A 22665-nucleotide genomic window follows, 5' to 3' on the forward strand; every position below is an offset into this window, starting at 1 on the left:
ATGTATATCTCTACGAGGGTTAATCAACTTAAAAGGAAAGATCGTCCATTGCTATCTAATACCGGGATGATAAAGGCTTGCCCCTCACCCTGATGACGCCGCTCAACCCAGATGGCATAAGGAAACAAGGCACGAAACAAACGCCCGGTTGAAACTAACTTCGGGAAGTGGGAAATGGGAGGGGGATACAATCCAGAACAGTGTAATCAGGTCATCGCATCATGAGAAAAAAGCACGGTCGTTCTCAGTCTTCGTCAGAGAAGACGCGGTATTGAAAATCATTGAATCTAGCAATGCCCGGCAGTGCCAAGTGGTCGAGCAGAGGGAAAGGGGGGAGGGGGGAAAGGACCGAGGGTATGCAATTTATGACAGGTGGAATGCACCCTGGCCCTCTTTGATGGCGACTGACAATCGCCCCTTCAGGAAGTCCAGACTGCTGTAGTCTGGCAGCTTGAGGTAGTTGACGCAGGTCATCACGCTGGGGAGATAATCATCGGGCGTGTATGGCGGTTCGCTTGGGCGGCAGACGACTGTGAAAATGGGAGTAAGACTCTTGAAGCCTGCATTTCAATGTTAGTCTTAGCCGATCATCGAAAATGTTAGAAGACTTACCGCCGATGGGTAGTTTCGGGCTACCCGTAACAAACTGCAGGAAATCACGGCGTTGCTGCTTATCCATCTCGCTCATGGTCTGGAGCAGGTTACGCACACTGCGGCTGTCCATATTGAAACCGTGATCGGCCTTGATTGAGTCTGTGAGGGTTTCGATGGTCCAATCCTCGTCAGCCTGCCCGAACAACATGACAAGTTCGTTCGGGGTGAATGCCCGAAGGGCAGAGTAAAGGAAGACTTGGGAGAATCCAGTCCGGAAGGCATCCACCTGGCGCCGAACACCGCTGCCCAGTGTCATGTCCACAACTCTGTCAACATAGGTGTCGACGTTCTCTATGGACAGTGGAACGTTGGAACCATTTGGAATCAGTTCAATGTTGGGATAGCCTGGCAGCGTAAAGTCAAGGCTCAGATCATCGACAGAAACACCATCAACCAGCACCTCCTGCAGCGCCTTGGTTTTCTCTGAGGGAGACATTGACTTGCTCTCTTCAATATCGCTCTTGGCACTGGCAAATCGTTTCAGCATGATCAGCGACTTGGCAAGGTCCTCGTCCACTGCCTTGACAGTACCGAGCGACGGGGCGACGGAAGAAAGATTATCTGCAATTCTGAAGAAGGCCGGGTTGAAGGAGATATCGATAATCCTGGAGTCAAGCATGGAGCGCGCAACGAATTTGCCCAGGATCTTGAAGATATTCAGCTGCTTCTTGCCAGATTCCGAAGCAGCTTGCTCGTCGCTTATTGGCGCCGGGAACAGACCGCGTTTGCCATATGCGTACTCCCCTGAGGAGTCGCCATCATTCTCTCTCCAAATCTTAAGTTTCTTCTTCGAGAATTCCTTGGAGACCGTAGAATAGAATTCAAGAGTAGGGCCCAGGCCAGTTCCCACTTCCTCAAAGTACTCCACCTCCAGAATGCTCGGAGAAGACCCGTAGAGTTCCATTACCTTCATTGCAGAGTCGAGGATACGTGTCCGTGAAATGCGCACCTTTTGACGTTGTAGACGACCAAGGAACGGTCGGTCATCACGTCGCAGATCACGGCGGCTATCCTCTCCACTCTGAGAGTTGTGCCATCTCATCATCGCGCGAGAATAGCCGAATGCGGTGGACTGCAAGAACAGATGCCTCGTCTCGAAGGGGAACAGGAATGGGAACAGTCGAGACAAATCTTCACTCCAGCTGGGGAGGCAGCTGCTCGCTACAATCAAAGGCTCTTCCAGTTGCCGGTTCACCTTGGCCGTGAGCTTGGTATTGATGAATTGGGCCAAGGGCTCCGGCGTAATGGTAGGAAGATCTCGTGACTCGGTAAGAATGTCATCGATTGTGGCATTCATTTCATGTAAGACACGGAGGAGGCGAAGTATTGACGCAGTGATGGAGTCCTTATTCAGGGAAGAGGGCATTTGAAGACTATTTCCCTGAGCCGAAAGGTCGGACATGCTGGTCGTAAGGGTGGACGGCTCCGGTGGCGGCGGACCAGGAACGCGTTTGAAAGTGACAGTGTGAACAGCAGACCAGACATTTCTGGCATGGCCTTCGCCTACGTGTTCACGATTATGATGAACGGCACGATAGACGGTGGTCTCACTTGAGATAGGCTTGCCATCCACACTGAACTCAATATGCCAGTCCTGGGGAATCGAGGCCATCGCAGCGGCGTAGGAAGAGAAGGGGCGTCCAGCAGTAGCCAAAGAGCTGCCCCCCATCGGGGTAGATGAAGCAGTATTTGGACCCGACAACGGCGGCTTGGAAACCGGAGTGGATTGAGAGGGGGTTCCCACTCGAGTCCCATCCTCTTTCCGAGCCGTAACCTTGCCAGAGGACCCAACTTCCATATTGACGGCCGTGGGATCGTGAACATTGTCATCCTCAAGGTCGTTTTCAAGGTCGTCAACGATAGCATTGAGCTCCTCATCCTCATCAGGCTCATCAATCTCATCCTCGTCCTCGCTCAGCTGTCTCTCGTCGGCACACTCAAGGGGCTCGTCATCATGCTCTTCGTCCTCCTCCTGGAGAGGAGAACGAAGACGAGATTGCTGGGTAGGAGCCGTTCGATCGCCACCAGTGGATTCTGTTGCTTGACCACGCGGGCCTCCAGTGCGGGTTGGGAGATTGCCACCTAGCTGTGATCTAGGTGAGTTGGATGCAGCAAGCTCGTCGCGAATCCGAGCAGCATTGGCAATCTGGGAAAGAATATTGTCTCGAGATCGTGACTGCCGGGGACGCTCCGACATGGTAATTCGTGGCTGTAGGAAATCTTCGAGGGCTTTGAATGTAGCAATGGCATGGATCGAGACCATGATGTTTCTGTACGGGCGAGGCACCTCAGACCCATCCTCAGCAACCAGTTTAAGCCGAAGCTGTTTGCCCAGCATGTATGTCGCGTTGCTGCGGGTATTCTCCAGCGAGTTGTGGCTGACAGTGATGACCTCAAAATGTTCAGTTCGGCTCAACAGGTCCTGCAGCTTTCGAATCAGGACACTGAATGGTGTGGTTGCGGTACTCTGGCTCTGGGCCTTCTCAGAGATGGATGCGCCCATGAATGCCTGTAAAAATGCTGCTCGCGCATTGCGAATACATGGAGCTTGCAAGTTACCAAGAACATCCAGCAGGACTTGAATGATGCCAGAGTTGAGCAGCTCCGAACTCGTGATGCTTTCCAGAGCATCTCCATCGAAGTAATTTGCCAGTTTCTGGAAAAGAGAAATGCCCTTTTTGTTTCCGCGATCGGAGAAACATTTCTCGATGTCGGCAGCCAACGATTGCAGCTCGGTCAGAATCTTCATAGCCTCCGCCCGCACGGCACCACCGTTGCTGGCTTCATACATCTTAAGGAAAGCACGAGCATCATGAATAACAATGTCGTTGATAGCAGTGTCCATTTTCTTGAGATCCTGGCGTCCAGACATTGACGAAGTGTCTGATTCCGACAGATCGTCGTTGTCCTCATCCGGATCATCATCCTGATCGTCGTAATCGTCGGCATCCTCATCTACGGAATCGTTGTCTTCCTCGGCTGCCGGCTTGATTTCGTGAGACGAGTCAGCTGGTGTCTCCATAGCCACAGCGCTGGAAGAGCCGGGGAGGTCTTTGTCATTTGAAAGGGGACCCTCTGATAGTTTGACAATTTCGGATATGACCCCTTCGCGATGGAACTGGTGCTGATAGACGTGCTCGAGTCGCTGGAAGAGCAGCTCAGAGCACCGAAGAGCCAACGCCACCAAAGAGGGATGGTCCTTTTGAGAAAGAATGGCAGCAAGGAAAGAGGCATACGGCACGGTACGCAAAGCGTCTTCGATCAGGGTAGGCTCCAGAATGTGGAGCATCTTTAGCTGTGCAATAAGAACCTTTTGCCGAACATTGAGATTGACGGTGCTAGAGAAGGCGTCGGTCAAAGTCGGGAACAGTATGGTAGCAAACCGCTTGAGTTCCGACTTGCACCCGGCCAACAACTTGCGCCTCTCCTCGGCGGTTTCTTTTGACCTGGACGACTTCAAGCTGACAGACATGCTATTGTCAAGATAGGAACTGAGCACGGTATCTGTCCGCGAGCCCTCACGGTTGGGAATGCCTGGTAGCAGCTCACAGATGACGTTGAGCGTCTCGAACACCTGCTCACGCGGCCGGTGAATCAATGCTTGCATGACCAAAACACTGTCCATCTTGACGGCCGTGTTATCCACGTCTTGAGGGGGCGAGACGCCTGTCAGAATTTGGTAGAGGGTATCGACCACATCCATTGTGAGCAATTCATTCGACAGTCGAGGGCTGGCCTTGGCTGTGATAGCCAGCACGCGGAGGAATTGAGTGTGGACATGAGGGCCAATCAGATTTGTAGTCCCCGGAAGCAAGAGTCGGAGAATGGCTTTGAGCATGGCCGGCTCAATCAACTCCTCCAGATTTGTATGGCGATGTTTGAAACTCTCGACAATACGCGAAACACATAGACAGCCTTGCTCGACAACCTTCGGATCATTGCTTGAGAGAACATTGAGCAGAGTGGGCATCACATCTCGAACAACGGGGAACGAATCGTGGGGGAGATTGCGACAGCAATTGGCCGCTGTTGTCACAGCAGTGCGTTGAGTACTCGTCGGGAAGAAATCCAGGTAGGTCAGACAAGCTGTGAGACCGCCTTCGCGTACGATGGACGCAGGAAAATCGACTGAGATTTTGGCCAAAGTCTAGAAGAAAGCAACATCAGTCATAGGTCCAAGTCAAAAGCTGTCCGACACTCACGCTTAAGGCCTGCTCGGCGAGGTCGATGAACTGGATATCCAAGAGTTTCTGGCACAAGATGGGCACTGCCCCGCCGTAGACAACGTTAGCGACAGAGCCACGCAAAGCCTCCATGAGATTGGCAAGACAGCGACAGGCAAGCAGCATAATCTCGGGATTCTCTTCGCCAAACTGGTTTGGCTGCATAAGCGTCACCAGCTCCTTCACGTACGGATCGGGCGAGAACTGGCCCGACAAATTGTCCTCGTTCGACACCAGCAGGAGATCCGACAACTCCTGGAGGGCGATAAGTTGAATGGAGGGATCATCCTTTTCCCTCAGATTACAAAGAATATCTCGAAGGCGTGAAGACATGCCAGACATCATGCCACTGAGAGCACGAAGGGTACTCTGTAGACCCATAGGGCCCCGGCTACCGAAGAGGCTGCTATGGAACGGGTCCAAGTCTTCCTCGTCGAAAGCCGAGGGATTAGTGTCATCGTTGCTATCTCCCGTTGGGGACGCATCTCGTTCTTCTTTGTGATCATGTTCCTCCAAATCCTCCTCCGCGTCTCGCATTAAAACGTCCGAGTTTGTCTTTGTAGAGCGCTTCTTCTGTCGCCGGGGCGGAGGAGACTGCGTCGCTCCAAGTCGATCTGCTACAGGCAGATGATGCTGTTAGTATCGAGAAACTATAATAGTAGCATATTCGCTTACCATTTCGGCTCGTTTTTCGGCTCGGAGCGGGTGGAGACGAAGGGTTCTTTGAAGACTCCTCCGATGGTCGTGACGACGGGCTATTTAGGCACAGTTAGCTTCCTCTTTCAGTCCCCAAAAGAATCCCAAACCCACCCCGGTTGTGACATGGTTGGGCGGCTGCGGGCGCCTCGGCGAGAACCTGCGGCAGCAGGGCCAGCAGAAGAAGTCGATTGCGTGGCTGTGGTCCGCTGTCTCTTGGATCTCCGCGGGGATGAAGGTTGTGCTGGCTGATCCGAGGTATCAGAAGGGCGGTCGCGACGAGAGGAGATCTTGCGTTTCCGAGATGGAGCCGAGCCAGCGGCCGAGGTGGAAGCAGCACCGGAGTCAGCGGAGGGAGGAGGATCTGCAGCGGTTCTCGCGGACGAGCGAGTGGTTCTGGATGACATGAGAATCTGGCCTTTTTAGGATCTCGATGGGTGGATGAAGTGAGAAGAGAGGGTAAGGAGAGGACACCGAGGTAGATAGCTGGGACAGATAGAGATGACGAAGGAATGTGGAATCCTCCCGCAGTCCGGAGAATCCACGCCGAGTAAGTGGAGCAGGACCGCGGCTAGGGTGGGTAGGAAAGGAACGAAGGAGAGGGTTCGGTCGTCCACGGGGTTCTCGCAGGAAGGGGGGTGGAATCCCGTGGAGATCGAGGTCGGGGTCTTTGGGGATAGGTCAAGTCACGGCGAGGAGAGAGGAAAGTACCTCAGGGCAGGAGAAGTGGCAGCTCCCGGGAGGGAGACGGTGGGATAGTCCTCAAGGGGGTCCTGGCGGTTGGCGGAGGGCCTTTGCCTGGCCATAAGTCGTTGGGAAGAGGGGGTTGAGGAGCTGGGGTTGGGTTGTGGTCAACACCGTTTCAACCCGCCATCCGCACACCAGTCGAAGGCTAGCCGAGACGGGCGAGAGGGTGAGTAGGCCTGAAGAGTAGAAAGCTGTGGCAGCAAAAAGAGAAAAGAGTGGATGGGGGGAGAGATGATGGGCGAGCAGGGATGAAGGGGAAGGAAGAAGATGTGATGTGGTGGAGGATGCGATGGTGACGACGGGATTCGGGAGAGTGCAACATTCGTGCCTGGCTGCCTTAGTGGTCCAACAGCGTATTCTGATAGTTCCTACGAACTATGATTCCTATTTCAGCCACCTATTTCCATTCTGCCCGGTCTCCGATCGGGCATGAACTGGCTAGCGCTGCTCCGTGGATAGCTACGGTCATGGCCCTAGTCCTAGCCATCGTCCTAGTACCCAACCAACTACTATATATACTGTCGTAGGATCTAGGTATCAGTTTCCGACTCCTCATAGTTATAATCATAATGATAATAATAGCCATCACCATCACCATCATCCTCATCCTCATCACCTAGACCGTGTAGATCATCATCTGTTGGCTGTTCTGTCTGGCTCTCTTGACTCACCGAACCCTTCCCTTTCGTCCTCCTCCGCCTTCGGCTGTTTCGCCCCTTCGATTTCGCCATCGCTTCTTTCCGCCTCTCGTCCTTCCTCCCAATCTCTTTCATTCTCTCCCACATTTCTAGAACTTCCCTCAAGAAATTGTTCTCTCTTGCCCCAGATTCCTCCCGGAATCTTTGTCTTAAAACGGCTGTTTCTACCCCGGCCCCTCCCCCGCCATGGCGACGGAAATGATCGGAGGGCAGAGCGACGATGTCCACCAACCTCCGGCCCATATTCCCCCAGCCCCGATGGAGGACTACGTCTTTCCCGAACTGCGCTTGAAGCGCAAGATGGCCGACCCCGAGAAGACGCCGCTGATGCTGATCGCGTGCGGCTCGTTTTCGCCCATCACCTACCTCCACCTGCGCATGTTCGAGATGGCCGCGGACTACGTCAAATTCAGCACCGACTTTGAACTCCTCGGAGGATATCTCTCGCCCGTGTCTGATGCATACCGCAAGGCTGGCTTGGCCAGTGCCGAGCATCGGTAAGGAAGTCTTGCTCTCGGAGCCGGTCGCACCGGAGCGCTGATTATAAATACAATAGAGTCGCAATGTGTCAATTGGCAGTGGATCAAACATCCGACTGGCTGATGGTCGATACGTGGGAGCCGATGCAAAAGGAGTATCAACCCACCGCCGTGGTGCTGGACCACTTTGACCACGAAATCAACACCGTCCGCGGGGGCGTGGATGCCGGAAATGGAACCCGGAAGCCCGTCCGGATTGCTCTGCTGGCGGGCGCGGATCTGATCCACACAATGTCTACTCCTGGTGTTTGGAGCGAGAAGGATCTCGACCACATTCTGGGCAAATATGGGGTATGTGGGCTGTCTATCCATTTTTTATCGTCTGCTAATCACCTCATCAGTCTTTCATTGTGGAACGCAGCGGCACCGATATCGACGAGGCGCTGGCGAGCCTGCAGCCCTGGAAGGATAATATTTATGTGATTCAGCAGCTCATCCAAAACGACGTCAGCAGCACCAAGATCCGGCTCTTCCTCCGGCGGGAGATGAGCGTGCGCTACCTCATCCCCGTCCCCGTCATCCACTACATTGAGCAACACCATCTGTACGAAGATGACGGCACGGGAGAGAAGGGGAAGGAACGGCAGGACGCAGGGAGGTCCGGTTGATGCTCCCATCACTTATTGCAACCAGCGATACGCAAGATACGATACCCTCTGCCTGCGGGAGGTGAAGCGACGACATGACAATGATTTTCCCCGGCGTTTTCCAGGAAGTGGACTGGCGGCTGTCTCACCTGCTTTATCATTTTTTCCGATGTACATAATACCTCGTTCCAGCCTTGATTGATATACCCTCTGTACATATGACGAGGACAATTAGACCTGCCTAGAACCGTCACGGTGTAGAAGTATGTATATCTGCTATAGTCGATCGGAGTTACTGGATCGGGTATCTGATTGACGGATTCACCATTGGAGCCTCGGATGACACCATCTGGGCATCTCACGGAAGTATTGTATGGAAGTCTCTCCGCAATATTCCTTTCAGGGGTATGTTATAAAGAGAGACTGTAGAATTGATGAATTCTACCTAGTCAATATACGAATATCATCCCTCACTTCTAGTATGTCTGACCCGTTATCATCCGTTATCGATCACCTCCGATCTTCCTTCGCCTCCACAATTTCCGCTCCTTCAACGCAGCCCGTGTCGGTCTGGGCAGCCTTCATCCATCGGCCGAGATAAATTGGTCTGACTTTCCCTAGCCCTCTCGATGATGGACTATTAGCCGTTCTTCTTCTCTCTCTCCCCTGCCCTCCATGTCCTCCCACAACGGCCTCTCGACCTGGCCGCTCACCCCTCCGGACCCGAGCGAACCCTATTCTTCCCCGACAACCCAAGATGTTTCCTCCGTGGTAACAGCCATCCACGTCCTCTCCACCGAGCGAGCCGCCCTCGCCCATCTCGAGCACATCTACCAGACAGATGCACGGGCACAGCAGGATCTCGCCCGGGCCGTGGAGCAGATCGCGCGCAGCGTGCGCGATGGCGGGAAGTTGGTAGTTTGTGGAGTGGGCAAGAGTGGCAAGATCGGGCGCAAGATCGAGGCGACGATGAATAGTTTGGGGGTGTATAGTGCGTTCCTGCATCCGACGGAAGCGTTGCATGGGGATCTGGGATTAGTGCGGCCGGTACGCCTGATCTGCCCGCATTGTGCATGAACAGGGCTGACTGACTCGGGTTCTAGAACGATACAATGCTTCTGATTTCTTTTTCGGGCCGTTCGCCTGAGTTGATTGCTTTGTTACCGCATATTCCGGCCTCGGTCCCGGTCATTGCGCTTACTTCTCACACTTCGCCATATACCTGTCCCTTATTGTCTCTGCATGGTCCGTCTGGCATGGGAATTCTACTTCCTGCTCCTATTCATGAAGACGAGGGGTCGTCGTTTGGCGTGGGGGCGCCGACATCGTCTACAACAGTGGCTCTGTCGTTGGGAGATGCACTGGCCATCGCTACCGCTCGGAAACTTCACACGACACCCGGCAAAGGTCCAGCAGAAGTCTTCCGAAGTTTCCACCCTGGCGGAGCTATCGGGGCAGCAACAGCTGCAGCAAGCACACCGACGACCGCGCCATCAAGCGATACAACGACGGCATTTGACTCCCCTGCTTCCTCCGCTTCGACCTACTGGGATGACGCCGCCGGTGGCACTGTGATCCCGTGTTTTTCGTTGCAACCGCCGCCAAAACCTCGTCAGATTCCTCGATCTATGCTCGTTCCTATAGACCAGATCCCCACTGTGGCACTTTCATCCGCATTGTCACCTCCTAGTCCCCGCTTGCTCGATATACTCCTCACAGCTATCCAAAATCCCGACGCCAAGTCCTGGGTATTTCTATCTCCGTCGGAAATTGTACCTCCACGGCGATTCCGCTCTGTTCTCGCACAGACCGATAACGTGGATCGGCGCGTTTCCCAGGTGGATACTCAAGTGTCTGTGCCTCGGACTGAATGGTTGGTGGTACCAGACTCGACTTCGCTTGAGGAACTGCGCCGAGTGGTCTCCACATCCCGAGAGGGGCCTGACCCGGTCTCTGTCATTGCGGTGGTAAATGATATCGCAGATCCGGCCAGGTGCATCGGGGTGATGGAGGCGGATGACCTGTGCGATGAATGATTTGTTGAATCTTGTACATACTATTTGCATGGTTGCATCTGGTTGACGATGTTATGCCCGTTTTATTAATGTCTTTTCTGCATTGGATTTGGATCATGGCATTGCACAGTTCTGCGAGATTTTGTTGGATTCTCTATTATCATACAGAGACAATGCAATAGCTAGAGGTACAAATACATTTTATATACTCCGTCCAAATCAAGCCTTGTGAATAGGCTTGATTCCCTTATGAATTGCCGCAATTCCACCCGTCAAGTTCTCATACCCTTGCCCCGGAATCATAAACCCAGCCTTTTGGATCATACCCCGGAACTCCTCTTGGCTAGGAAACCGCTCAATGCTCTCCACCAGATACTGATAACTATCGCGATCACCAGCAACGATCTGCCCGATGAGGGGGATAGCACTGAAGTTCCAGCGCTTGTACACCGCATCAAAGAGCGGGTTATCGACCTTGCTGAACTCCATGCACGCAAAAACCCCGCCAGGCTTAAGAACCCGGAAGGCCTCATTCAGCGCTGCCTGCTTATCCGTGAAATTGCGAATCCCAAAGACAACGGTGTACAAATCAACCGAGTCCGACGGGATGGAGGGTATGCTTTCGGCGTTGGCTTCGAGGAAGGAGAGGCGCTGCGTGTTGTAGTAGGGTGTTTGCACGGAGCGCTTGCGACCTTCGGCGAGCATGGCGGCATTGATATCGCTGATCGTCACGCGGGTGTCGAGATCGTGGTTGATGTTGGTGGCGTGGTCGAGCATGCGGAAGGCGATGTCGCCGGTCCCGCCGGCGATGTCGAGGATGTTCCAGCCCTTTTGGGCGGAGGGGTCGCGCGCGGGTAGGGAGGAACCTGGGTTGAGGGAGCGTACGAAGTGGTCTTTCCAGAGGCGGTGGATGCCCAGGGACATGAGGTCGTTCATCGTGTCGTAGGAGGCTGCGACGGAGCTGAAGACGGCACCCACTGGGGTCTAGGTCAGCTCCACTGCTGTCACTTGTGGTCAGGTTGCAAACATACCTCGCGACTCCTTCTCAGATTCGGGCACATTGGTGAACCCAAAGTGTGTCATGCGTTCATCCTGTTCGGGCTTTGTCTGCTGCTGGACGCGGGTTGCGCACGAAAAACAGCGGTAGGGAGCTGGGCTGTGGAAGACACGCCGTGTCGTGCTGGAGCGCAGGGCGCGAGCGAGGCGTGGTGACATTGTGAATTAATTGGTTGTGTAGGTAGGTAGGTAGTTGGAGCACAGGGGGTTTTTTGCCTGTTAACGACAATCCTGCCTGACTTTTCCGCTGCGGGACCCACCTCGACTTGATAGCGGCGATAGTAAACAGCAGGTATGTACGTATAGGTATAGGAAATAAGAACAAAAATTAACGGGTTCGGATTTATTGGAAGGATCGCAGCTTAAACAAATTATTGGAGACATTCTGTGAAGATCTTGGGTTGCTCTAACAAGAAAGTGTATGTATCAAGAGCATCTCCTCCACCCATTGGACAACCAAGTATAGAAACACCTGGAATATGATTTCGAATTACTATGTATAATGGATGGCAATCCCAAATCATCAATAAAGACTCCCAGAATGACGCCCGTTGAGACCCATTCTATACAAGGACCGGGTCGCTTCAACCAATCACCACTTGTTGTTGAACACTTTCCCATCAACATAGTTCACCAGCTCCTTGACCGGAGAGAGGTGATCATGGCCCGCACCAAAGAGCATACCCTGGCGCAGGACCTTGCGGTAGTTCTTGCCCGGTGACACCTTTCCAAGCACATACTCCTGGCGAGTCTCAACGCGCGTGGGGACGGGAATAGAACGACCCACAACAGCCTCCATACCCTGCCAGGCAAAGGTGATGGCCTCCTTTGCACCAGCGGGAATCCCAGCATCGTCGAGCATCATAATGCGGGTGTTGGGATAGTGCTTCTGGATGTAAGCCGTGATGTTGGGGTTGTAGGCACCACCGCCGCACATGAAGATCTCGGCAATCTCGAGATCCTTCGGCGCATAGCGACGGTAATGGTCCACGATGGCCTGGGCCGTGACGCGGGTGATGGTGGCCACCACATCGTCAGGACGAAGACCCTTGGCCTCGGCCTTGGTGATCAGGTCATGCGCGAGGGTGTCGCGGAAGACTTCACGTCCGGTGGTCTTGGGAGGCTCCAGGGCAAAGTATGGGTGACGTAGGAAGTCGTCGACGAGCTCCTGGTCCACGGTGCCGCGCGCACCCATCTCACCGTCCTTGTCGTACTCGCGCTCGCCGTTGGTGTAGTGGCGCACCACGGCGTCGATAAACACATTACCTGGGCCGGTATCAAAGTCATAGCATTCGTCCACGCCGCCGTGAGTATCTGGCGGGATGAAGCACACATTAGCGATGCCGCCGATATTCTGGCATGCCCGCAGTTTAGTGGGATGGTGCAGCACCAACGCGTCGAAGAAGGCAATCAGCGGAGCACCCTGGCGTCCGGCAGCCTGATCGCTGACCCGGAAGTCTGTAACCGAGGTGATTCCCGTGCGCGAGGCCAGAAATGAGCCCTCGGCCATGGTCAGCGCGCTCCGAGTCTCCCCCGGCTCGGGCATGGAGAGCAGCCAGATAGTCTGGCCGTGGGAGCCCAATACATCGATTGTGTTGATGTCGATCTGATGGTCCTTGCAGAATTGATGAACAGCACAAGCAAACGTCTCGCCCAGAATGACATTCACTTCTGACAACTCAGATGGCGAAGTCTGGTTGTGCAGGATCATGTTCATCACCCGCTTCTTGATCACTGGCTCCAGTGGGATTTCCCCATACTATACAGAGTTACGTATTAGTAGCGCTCTGTGTGGATGTCAGGAATTACTCACCTTGAGCAGTTCAAAGTGCATTGGCGACTCGGGAGTCTCCTGGCGGAAGTGGCAAAGAGCACAGTCGATACCGTCCTTGATTAAATGTGAGCTTCATCTTCCCCATAACGGAAAAAAACTACCTACCATCGACGTCCCGCTGTTCAAACCAAGGACAGTGATGTCCAAGGCATGGTTGGACGTGCCGTTGACCGTGCCGTTGACCGTGTTTGAAGTCATACTTTACTATATGAGACCGAGAGATATATCGGAGGAAACGAAGAGAAGCCATGAGCGAGCACTGGGCCTTATTTAATGAAACCTCGAAACCGCATCCCATCGCTAACCGACCGAATGGCGGAGAACACCTGCCGGCGCATATTGGCATCACCATTTGACATCCAATTAGCCTGATCCTCGAGAATGCCGGGTCGGTTGAAAGGGTGATCGGCAAAATGCTTAATTCCCCCGCCACTGCACGCCACTGCAGAGAGAGCGAACCAAGGCTCACATTTAACAGCATGGGTAAACGGCTACACGCTTAAATAACCTGCGGAGGAAGCTCTCGTCCCCACACTTCTCCGTCATTCTTCAAGCCCATCCCGATGAACTGGGGACGCTCCACTCTATAAATGACTCGAGATCGCCCGATGGTGACCATGTATGAACTGTCGGACACAGCAAAATGGCCTACACGACGTTGTGGAAGCGGCTCTCGCCACGGCAGCTGAATGTTGCCATCCAGACCTTCTCACTCATTTGTATCTTTTTCGAAGGCTATGACCAGGGTGTCATGGGCGGCGTCAACGCCTCGCCCGACTATGTAACCACCGTGGGCATCGGGAAGCCGGATGGCACCGTGACCGACACCACGCACCAAGGCGGCATCGTCAGTGTCTACTACTTCGGCGCTATTTTCGGCTGCTTCGCTGGTGGCTGGCTGGCAGACCGAATCGGTCGAATCAACGGCCTTTTTATCGGCGCGTTGTTTGCCTTGGTCGGTGGCGCCTTGCAGTCTGCGACTCAGAACTCGAATTTCATGATATGTGCTCGAGTGGTGACGGGTATTGGCACTGGAGGTGAGTTTTACGTAGGACTCGAAGGGTGCCTTGTTCTAACTCTCATGATTGCAACAACAGCTCTAACCGGTATCACCCCTGTCTTGGTGTCGGAAACCTCTTCAGCAAACCATCGCGGTGGGTTTCTCGGATACGTCTTCATTGCCAACTGTGAGTTGAACCAAGAACCATTTGTGGCAGACAATGCTAACGACTTCCAGACCTAGGAATATCTGTCGCCTATTGGATCTCCTTTGGCCTCTCCTTCGTCAACAACGGATACTCAGCTGTGCGATGGAGATTTCTCCTAGCCTTCCAGTGTTTCCCTGCCCTCATCCTCGTCGGCTTTATCAAGATGCTGCCAGATAGTCCTCGATACCTTGCGTCCGTTGGTCGTAAAGAAGAGGCACGCGAACTCTTGGAGCGCATTCGCAACCACAAGGCCACACCGGGTGAGATTGATCGGGAATACTTGGAAATTATCACTTTGGCAAAGGAAGGCCAACGCAGTTCTCCCATCCAGTTTGCAAAGATATTGCTTGGGAAGGGTTCAACGACCCACGCAAACCTGGGCCGACGAGCCTGGCTCTGTGTCTGGCTACAGATCATGGCTTCCTGGACTGGTATCACTGTGCGTATATCCTGGAGTTTCTCTCAGACCGTTTCTAACCTAGGTTGCAATCCAGGCTGTCACCGCATATTCCCCGGTTCTTCTGCACCAAGCTGGATACAGTACCATCAAACAGAACGGCCTGGCCGGAGGCCTCAATACAGTTGGAATTGTCGGCACAATTATCAGTGCTCATATTGTTGACCGCCTAGGCCGCCGTCCCTGTCTGATGGGTGGCGCGGCTGTTTTATTTGCTGTCAATGCCATTGTATGTATCTGCCTCTCTGTATGTTGTCTATTGCTAACTATATTCCAGGCTGGAGCTGTGTATGAAGGCTCGTTGCATAACCCGGAGAAGGCAGCCCAGTATGCTCCTGGTGCTGTGACCATGCTGTTCTTGTTTAACATTGGGTGAGTTCTCTATACACCACTCCAACCCTTTCTCTTAACTGACATGATGGGTTTTGACAGTTATGCTGCCACCTGGGGTACCGTCGCATTCCTAGTTCCCACAGAGATCTTCCCTAGCGAACTGCGAGCCCAAGGCAATGGCTTTGGGATTACTGGATGGGCCATTGGCGTGGGAATGACTACTCTGGTCAACCCGATCATGTTTGATACTATGAAGGTATGTTTGCCAAGTAGTCTCCCGCTACAGGCGACGCTGACCAACTCATCTTAGAGCCGGACATACTTTCTCTTTGCTGGTCTCAATCTCATTTGGATCCCTATTGTCTATCTCGGTGAGTCTGGCCCGGGAATACCAAAAAGAATTACAAGCTGATAATTAATTTAGTCTACCCTGAGACTCGTAACCGCTCCTTGGAATCGATTGAAGCACTGTTCTCGACTTCAAGTCCCTTCTACTGGAAGATGGAACAAGCATATAAACTACATGGTGATGTTCTGGCGGAACACGGAGTCACCAAGGGCGAGGCTCCTGATGTTGGTAGAAACGAGCGGACTTCTGAGGAGAAGCCAGAGGTGGAGAGGATTGTGTAATACCATTTGTATCTTGTACACTTTACGAAATTGAATTTTTTTTCTGATATTTGGTGATTCAGATATATATATATTTGGAGCCTCCATAGACGTATTTTTGGTAATGAAAAAAATAATTGTTGATGTTAGGTGTACACTATTTTTTATAGCTTATTGTAGTGTCAGGCTAATGTCAAACAAAATAATCATGTGGTTATTGAATATCGAGAAAAAAAAATGATGCACTTACTATGGGGGTTTGGAGTGGGCGGGTGGCTTGCGAAATTGGCTAACTAGACTATAAACCCACTAAACACGGTCGTACCACGAATCATCTTCGACATATCATGTAATCTCAAAAGAACGGGTGAACTGGACCCCGCTGACTAATCTCCTCCGCGCGGTCCTCGCGGCTCTCGTCCATTTGTTCCACTGCACTTACTTTCTTGAGTCGAGAATTAATCGCAAGGGGTGAACTTGATTGGTTGATGCATTTGTCAACCTTGTTTTACTCCCCACGATCTCAATCTCATTTCCTCGGACAAACTCACGTGCCGTGGTCCAGTCGGCGGTCCTCGCCGTCGAGCTTCGTACAACCTGCCAAGCTCCGCGCCTTTGCCCAACCTCCTACCAACCTGGAATGATCTAATGAATGAATGTCGCCAAAATCGCAAAAACCACGGAAGCTGCAGCGCGTCTCCAAAGCATGTACGTATCTCCTCTTCCCTCGGCCGACCTGGGGTTCTCCACTCTTTAGATGGGCGGGCAGCACCCTGGATACCAGACACTAACCCGCGCAATGCAGGCGACTTCTGCAATAGACGCAGCATCAAATGCAGTCCAAGTGGAGACCCGTTAGGTCGCTGTCAGAATTGTGTCGATTTCGATGTATCGTGCACCTTTGATCGCCCGGCGAAACGCAGAGGCGTCAAGGCCGGCACTCGCATTGGTGGTAGCGACGCTCAGCTAGGGAGGGAATTGATCGATCATGGTGTTCCTCCCTCAACGGCATCGGGATACCAAGAAAGAGCTTCCGCATCCTCTGCTTCTCGGAGTTCCAACCGTTTGTCGGTCTCTGGCGACCCCTGGCCTACTTTCAACCCAGGTTGGTTGGCAAGAGAGGGTGATGACGAAGATGGAGCGCTGCATAATTCATGGAAGGCATTTGCCATTGCATGTGACCGGCAAATAATGAACTTGGTCCAAGTTTATTTTGAGATCGTCTATCCAATGTATGCCCCATCGAATTTATTTTGGCTGACTACATGACTGAACAGTCCATCTCTAGATTTCCATTATTTCACAAGCCGTCGTTTATAGACAGAATTAAGCACAAGGAGCATCTCCGCAACCAAGGGCTTTTTGCCTCGACGATGGCGGTTTGCTCCTTGGTCTCCGCTCGTGCGCGTGACGGTGCATTGTACTCGAATCAGTGGCACCGGGAAGAGCTCATGGATCCACCATCTGAAGCCTTCTTTGCAGCAGCGAGGGATTCTATTCCTCGAGATCTTGTGGCCGCCAAAGGATTTAATTATATGCGTGCTTGTGCCATCCTTGCTATTGCGAGCATTCAGAATGGTCAAATCAAAAGCATGCAGAAGTATTCTGGGCTGTATCACACCCTGGTCTCGATGGAGGGCCTTCATGACGAAAAGCTTTGGCCAAAAGATTTAGGTCCCATTGAAATCGAGGAGCGTCGGAGACTGGTATGGACTTCTATTTTCTATATTAAGCTGCTTTATTGACCGCCATGGCAGTTCTGGTCTATTTATACCCTGGACATCTATGCGACTGTTGTCTGGGGAGGCGTTATTCGATACCGCGAGGCCCATTCATTGGTGCGCTATCCGACTGAAGTGGATGACGAATTTATCACAAATCAAGGCTATACCGTAGCGCCAGTATCACCGGAAGCAATGTCCTTTCCTCCAAGCGAAGCCAGCGTGTTATCCCGCCAGCCTGTGACCTGGCTGCGTGGTTGGAACTTTACCACGGACCTTTATCGCATTCTTGAGCACGTTGTTGATGGAAACAGACGGCGGTTCTCTTCAGCAAATGGGACTATACAAGTCTGGTCTCTATTTAGCCCAACATCCATGTCGGAACCAATCGTTATGGATAAAGTCCTCACTCTGTACTCGGCACTTCCCTCACAGTTTCGAGAGACGCCACCAATTACAGGAGACATGTCCAAGGACTTGTTTGGATTTCAGTCAGCCAATATTCAGGCGACACTACAGCTCCTTCGCATGGTTCTCCTGTCTGCGGAAGAGATTGGCGTCGAGCGAAAATGTGATGTTGCAGGAGAACTGCTCAGCGTATTTTCGAATGTGCCGGTGGAGTATCTGAAAGCAATCAGCTCCCCTCTGGTATGTATTCTTCCCACTATATATGCGGAACAGGTACTCATAGTGTCTAGCTTCATCACCTCGGCGGTATTGGTTACATCCTCGGCTCTGTCATGGAGGGAAACTTGTGTGAATCATCCTACATCCGGGTTCGCACATTACTGTACGTGCAATCTATTCCCCTGACGCTGTATACACTCCGATCTTTGACTGACCTGGCATGTAGCCTTGAAATGGCAAATTTACTTCAACGTCTCGAGACTGGCCTCCACCGAGCTGCCGGCGCCCACGAACGATTACGGTCTCAGGTTGACCGAATAGACGCTTATATGCGTACTTCGAGGTTGCTAGATATTACAGCAGCAAGCAACGCAATGCAAGTATCAGACGAAAAGACCGAACTTGCTGTTCCCTCACCATATCCACAGGCCGCCCTGCCCGTCGGAACCACAACTACTGCTGGCTTTGACCAGATGCCACAATTTCAGCTGCCGCCAGAACTGTTGGAAGATTGGCCATGGTCGTTCGATTCTTCCAATCCCGAGGGATTTTTGCCACTGGCATTTGAATGATTTTCGACTGAGTTTTCGACATTGGAGTTTAGGGAGACAGTTTATAACTGGATCGGTATATAAAGCGGGTATTTCAGTGTTTGAAAATAGATGGGGAGGTAAAATATTATTTCAATGAGAGTCAATCCGAAGTCTCCAACCGTTTGATATTGTGCGACTATCAATAAACATATCTGAAGTGAGGATGCTCCTTGTCTGTGAGATCCTGAAAATCCGCGGAGGATACACCTGAAGGGGCTTGGGATTCGGATGGGACTGATCTGGCCTTCTTGCGATTTTCTCTGGCCAAATAAAGCCTGGCGAGAAAATATGTCAGCTATGGGTGCTTTATGGCCTCCTGAAGTGTGGAAACTTACACCATCAGAAGCTCAATCACGATCATGAGGGCCACGCTGACGTAAAATGCCCGGAACCCAGTAGGATACGTAGGGGCTTCGCTGTCAATAAAAAACTGTGGAGCAACGATTTGTCCAACAGCATAGGAAATGAACATCATTACCTATTCGTCAAACGTAAAAGTCAGCATTTTGCTTTGGTTTCAGAAGACGGGGAAACTGACAGCACAAGTGGCCTTCTTAGTAAATCCACCAATATTCGAAGATATCAAGCTCATGCACATAATATATGGAATAGTGTTGACGTAGAGGACTGTTAACCAACGTTAAAATTGCTTTTAGAAGGTGGCTAAAGGCATGGAGACTTACTATAGTTTGGCCCAAGTCTCTGTGAGACAGGTAGAGCTATTTGCAGAAAGACGAGAAATAAGAGGAGTAATACTCAAGTAGTGGGATGAAACTTACTCTCAATCAATACACTTCCAATCAGCACGATGATATTTGCAAGAATCATCATCATGCATCTTGTATTAGGAATAACCTGAGAGATAACACCGGCCAGGACATTGATGAGCAGTTGAATTCCATTGGCAGGCATACCCATAACCACGGTCTCGCGGTCTGAGTATCCCAAGCCTTGGAGAACAATTTTGCCAAACTGCATCGTCTTCAGCAGAAACCTCAAAAACGTATGCCTCCTGGACTTACAGCAGTCAAACCCCCTCCGGGAATACATTGTAAAAAGCTCTGCGCACACAACATCCAGACTTGTATGTCAAGCAGAGCCTCCTTAACCTGGTAGAGTTTGTATTTGCGATTTTCAATACCCGTGTGATTTCGAGCAACCTGAGATACTTATTTAGTATGTCAACCATGTATCCCAACAATGGACATACCCTCATAACGCTGATTTTTCTTTCACGCTCTGTCAAGAACCAAGCAGACATCGGAGAGGTCGGCAGGAAGAAGAAGAGGAAAACGCCCCATGCAATACTGATGGGGCCAAAAACAAGAAAAACAACCTGATATCTTGGATTAGATTTGAGATCCGATCAATCAGATGAAGAAGCATCGTACCTGCCATGTGGCATATTGGCTGCCTTTCCACGCTCCCCCGGATACAGCATATGTGATCGAGTCAGCTATAAATCCGCCGACGCCTCCACCTGCCCACCAAATCGAAGCGCGTAGTGGTTGCTCGCCTCGAGTCCAGTATTGGGAAACCAGAATAGTCAAAATGGGGGTGATGCAAGTCTCAAAGGCACCCAAGAAGAACCGACACACGGACAAGCCTGCGAAGGAGTTGGTTGCCGCTGTGCATGTTGTAGCGACTCCCCACAAGAGGATCATAACTCCAAAGTATCTGCCCATTGGCAGCTTTTGCATCAGAATCGAGCTTGGATACTGCGCGAATAGGTATCCGAAATAAAAAATTGCGTTGGCCCAGCTATATTGTTGCCCTTTCAAGTGCTGTTCCCCCAAGCAAGTCATTGTCAGTCTGCGAAATAGCTGAAAGGGAAATTGATTTCAGGACGCACATCGCCGTCCAAAATTCCCAAAAATCGAAGACTCTCCCAAAGCCACCTTGTCCATGAAGGAAAGAATATATGTAATAGCCATCTGCAGAGAGCTCAGTCAGTTCTCAACGAAGCTTCGCACCCAATATATACTCTTTTCAAACATACCATTGGCAATAAAATGAGATCAAGCTTCCAACGAACCACCCGCGCCTCGTCCGCAGAATATTCAAACAAGTCTCCAGATGAAGCAAAAATTTGCATTGAGTCATCCTGATTCTGGTCGGGTGGACTATCTTTCGGTTTTTCGACGCGGGCAACAGCCGCCTCCGAGTGTTTCTCTGTCATGCTGTCAAGTAGCTGACTCGTATATGGCAAAAGGGAGGAATTCGATCAAGCGTAAACCCGTTGCTGGTATATCTTGCCATAGCATATTTATAGCTTTCACAAAATCATCTAGCAAAGGAGGACTTATCTCCCCGCATAGCTGATATCTGCGCGCGTGGGGAAACCGTCGGCTCTGCATTCCGCTTTGCCTTTTCGGGAGCACTTGGCGACCCCGTCGCTGATAAGCCCTAATCAGGAAGTGCTAAGTAGATCCCACGCTAGACCTCGATATGAGGACACCCAAATATTATTACTGGGGTCAAGTGACTGGCAATTAATTTTCCATTGTGGAACACATAACTGGCTTCGGTTCGTGCATTCTTACAAGATAGCGTCGCTAACATCACCTAAAAAGGAAACCTGCTCATAGCCAATCACGATATTTCTGCCATTACTCAAAGACCAGGCTACAAATTGCCGTGGATATAAGAGCACGTTTCTGGACTATTAGTAAAAAAATAACTCGAGCGAGCTCCAATCTGCGGCACAAACCAAGTCATCATGAGGACCGCAATTGATTTTTCATGCTACCAACATGTGGTCGTTCGAGGCCTACCATACGAACGTGGCTATTCGCACGGCCAGCAAGCTGCCTCCAAAGTCAAGGCCAACGTGGAATACTACAAACGGCCCGGGAAGCTGACCGAGCAGTAAGGAATCTAACAAGCACTCTTTGCACACTTCTCTAATAATACCACTAGTGCGTTGATGGAAAAGCTCATTAAGGATGTGTATATTCCCAACATCTCCGCGCACTACCCTGCGGCCCTCGAGGAGATGAGGGGTATTGCCGACGGTGCTGGAGTGTCGCTGGAAGACATCGTTCTGCTGAATGCTCGGTATGACCTGGCGCGTGTGGATAACCCTGAAGACGACCAAGCAAACGAATGCACGAGCGCATTCTTTCTCAAAGAGACCACGCAGAGCGGAGATGTTCTGAACTGCCAGAATTGGGACATGTCCGCGCGGCTCTGGTTGACGGACTGCATCATCTACCTCGAAGTGCACCCAGACCCGTCCGAGGCGAAGCCATCCATGTTTCTCGTCACTGAAGCCGGACAACTGGGACGTTCCGGGATGAACTCATTGGGAATTGCAGTGACGGCCAACTCACTCATGTCTACCGAGGACTATGCGCCCAACTCCAAAACAAAAAAGCCGGTGATGCCGATGTCTTTGCTTCGACGCATGATCCTCGAGTGCAGTCATTTGTCTGAGGCGTTCACGCTCCTTGAAAATTTCCCGCGCCATGTCTCGAATAATCTCACCCTCGCCACTGCCGAAGGGTTTGGTATCTGCCTGGAGATAACTCCTAGCCGAATCCATAAGGTCTACTGTGATATCGACGACAGTTACCTCGTCCACACGAACCACTTCACCGAAACTTCCTTTCTGGCGCGCCAGGATGTGAAAGACAGGTACCCAGGTGGGAGTAGCTGGTTTCGACGCCAGAGATTCGAACAGGGCATCCGGCCATACAAGAAAGGCCTCGTCAACAACGAACAGCTGATCAAGGCTTTCTCGGATCATCTTAGCTATCCTGAAGCCTTGTGCTGTCACCCGGACAAGAACCCACTTGATAAGGTCATTGGAGGTCTGCCTGGATACCCGTTCCGAGGATCGACGGCCACAGTGGCCTGCGTGATCTATAATCTGTCCCAAAGAACAGTCACGACCTGTAAAGGACCTCCATGCCAGGGCGTTTTCAAAACATTCCAGCTTGAAGGACCTGTCTCGCTAGAGAATACTGCGCCCAAGAAGAGTGATAGTGAATGCAAGGAGCGTCGAGAAGTTCCGTGATGTGATCCCAGATGGGAAATGTTGGTTGTTTGTTGTCTTTTTATATTATC

At 51.8% G+C, this 22665-nt stretch overlaps 9 protein-coding genes across 9 annotated transcripts; 5 read left to right on the forward strand and 4 right to left on the reverse strand.

Annotated features, from left to right (window-relative positions):
• Nucleotides 1-363: 363 nt before the first annotated feature.
• On the reverse strand, nt 364-5980 carry N7474_002697 (HECT-type E3 ubiquitin transferase UFD4; the record flags this gene model as incomplete). Its single annotated transcript, XM_057194112.1, has 5 exons — nt 364-560; nt 613-4801; nt 4857-5494; nt 5553-5632; nt 5688-5980. 5 exons carry the CDS (start codon nt 5978-5980, stop codon nt 364-366), a joined length of 5397 nt encoding a protein of 1798 aa, XP_057055467.1.
• A 1224-nt stretch (nt 5981-7204) lies between these two features.
• On the forward strand, nt 7205-8165 carry N7474_002698 (nicotinamide/nicotinic acid mononucleotide adenylyltransferase; the record flags this gene model as incomplete). Its single annotated transcript, XM_057194113.1, has 3 exons — nt 7205-7515; nt 7575-7848; nt 7899-8165. The coding sequence occupies 3 exons, from the start codon at nt 7205-7207 to the stop codon at nt 8163-8165; spliced, it is 852 nt and encodes a 283-aa protein (XP_057055468.1).
• A 654-nt stretch (nt 8166-8819) lies between these two features.
• Nucleotides 8820-10180, forward strand: N7474_002699 (Sugar isomerase (SIS); the record flags this gene model as incomplete). Its single annotated transcript, XM_057194114.1, has 2 exons — nt 8820-9191; nt 9248-10180. 2 exons carry the CDS (start codon nt 8820-8822, stop codon nt 10178-10180), a joined length of 1305 nt encoding a protein of 434 aa, XP_057055469.1.
• Nucleotides 10181-10378: 198 nt separating this feature from the next.
• Nucleotides 10379-11374, reverse strand: N7474_002700 (class I SAM-dependent methyltransferase; the record flags this gene model as incomplete). Its single annotated transcript, XM_057194115.1, has 2 exons — nt 10379-11136; nt 11191-11374. 2 exons carry the CDS (start codon nt 11372-11374, stop codon nt 10379-10381), a joined length of 942 nt encoding a protein of 313 aa, XP_057055470.1.
• A 433-nt stretch (nt 11375-11807) lies between these two features.
• Nucleotides 11808-13247, reverse strand: N7474_002701 (UPF0075 domain protein; the record flags this gene model as incomplete). The annotated part of the gene is made up of 3 exons (XM_057194116.1): nt 11808-12974; nt 13029-13103; nt 13155-13247. The coding sequence occupies 3 exons, from the start codon at nt 13245-13247 to the stop codon at nt 11808-11810; spliced, it is 1335 nt and encodes a 444-aa protein (XP_057055471.1).
• A 445-nt stretch (nt 13248-13692) lies between these two features.
• N7474_002702 (putative MFS sugar transporter) lies at nt 13693-15677 on the forward strand (the record flags this gene model as incomplete). Its single annotated transcript, XM_057194117.1, has 8 exons — nt 13693-14086; nt 14147-14236; nt 14287-14696; nt 14752-14943; nt 14992-15086; nt 15147-15303; nt 15358-15418; nt 15472-15677. 8 exons carry the CDS (start codon nt 13693-13695, stop codon nt 15675-15677), a joined length of 1605 nt encoding a protein of 534 aa, XP_057055472.1.
• Nucleotides 15678-16312: 635 nt separating this feature from the next.
• N7474_002703 (putative C6 transcription factor) lies at nt 16313-18576 on the forward strand (the record flags this gene model as incomplete). The annotated part of the gene is made up of 6 exons (XM_057194118.1): nt 16313-16364; nt 16462-16888; nt 16945-17362; nt 17414-18025; nt 18076-18167; nt 18231-18576. 6 exons carry the CDS (start codon nt 16313-16315, stop codon nt 18574-18576), a joined length of 1947 nt encoding a protein of 648 aa, XP_057055473.1.
• Nucleotides 18577-18736: 160 nt separating this feature from the next.
• On the reverse strand, nt 18737-20776 carry N7474_002704 (pantothenate transporter; the record flags this gene model as incomplete). The annotated part of the gene is made up of 9 exons (XM_057194119.1): nt 18737-18872; nt 18933-19075; nt 19136-19224; nt 19377-19569; nt 19620-19757; nt 19808-19933; nt 19989-20224; nt 20450-20531; nt 20597-20776. The coding sequence occupies 9 exons, from the start codon at nt 20774-20776 to the stop codon at nt 18737-18739; spliced, it is 1323 nt and encodes a 440-aa protein (XP_057055474.1).
• Nucleotides 20777-21316: 540 nt separating this feature from the next.
• N7474_002705 (peptidase C45 acyl-coenzyme A:6-aminopenicillanic acid acyl-transferase) lies at nt 21317-22615 on the forward strand (the record flags this gene model as incomplete). Its single annotated transcript, XM_057194120.1, has 2 exons — nt 21317-21465; nt 21517-22615. The coding sequence occupies 2 exons, from the start codon at nt 21317-21319 to the stop codon at nt 22613-22615; spliced, it is 1248 nt and encodes a 415-aa protein (XP_057055475.1).
• Nucleotides 22616-22665: the final 50 nt, after the last annotated feature.

This window comes from Penicillium riverlandense (genome assembly GCF_028828495.1).
Source record: "Penicillium riverlandense strain IBT 135883 chromosome Unknown utg000002l_segment0_segment0, whole genome shotgun sequence".
NCBI classification, from domain to species: Eukaryota; Fungi; Ascomycota; class Eurotiomycetes; order Eurotiales; family Aspergillaceae; genus Penicillium; species Penicillium riverlandense.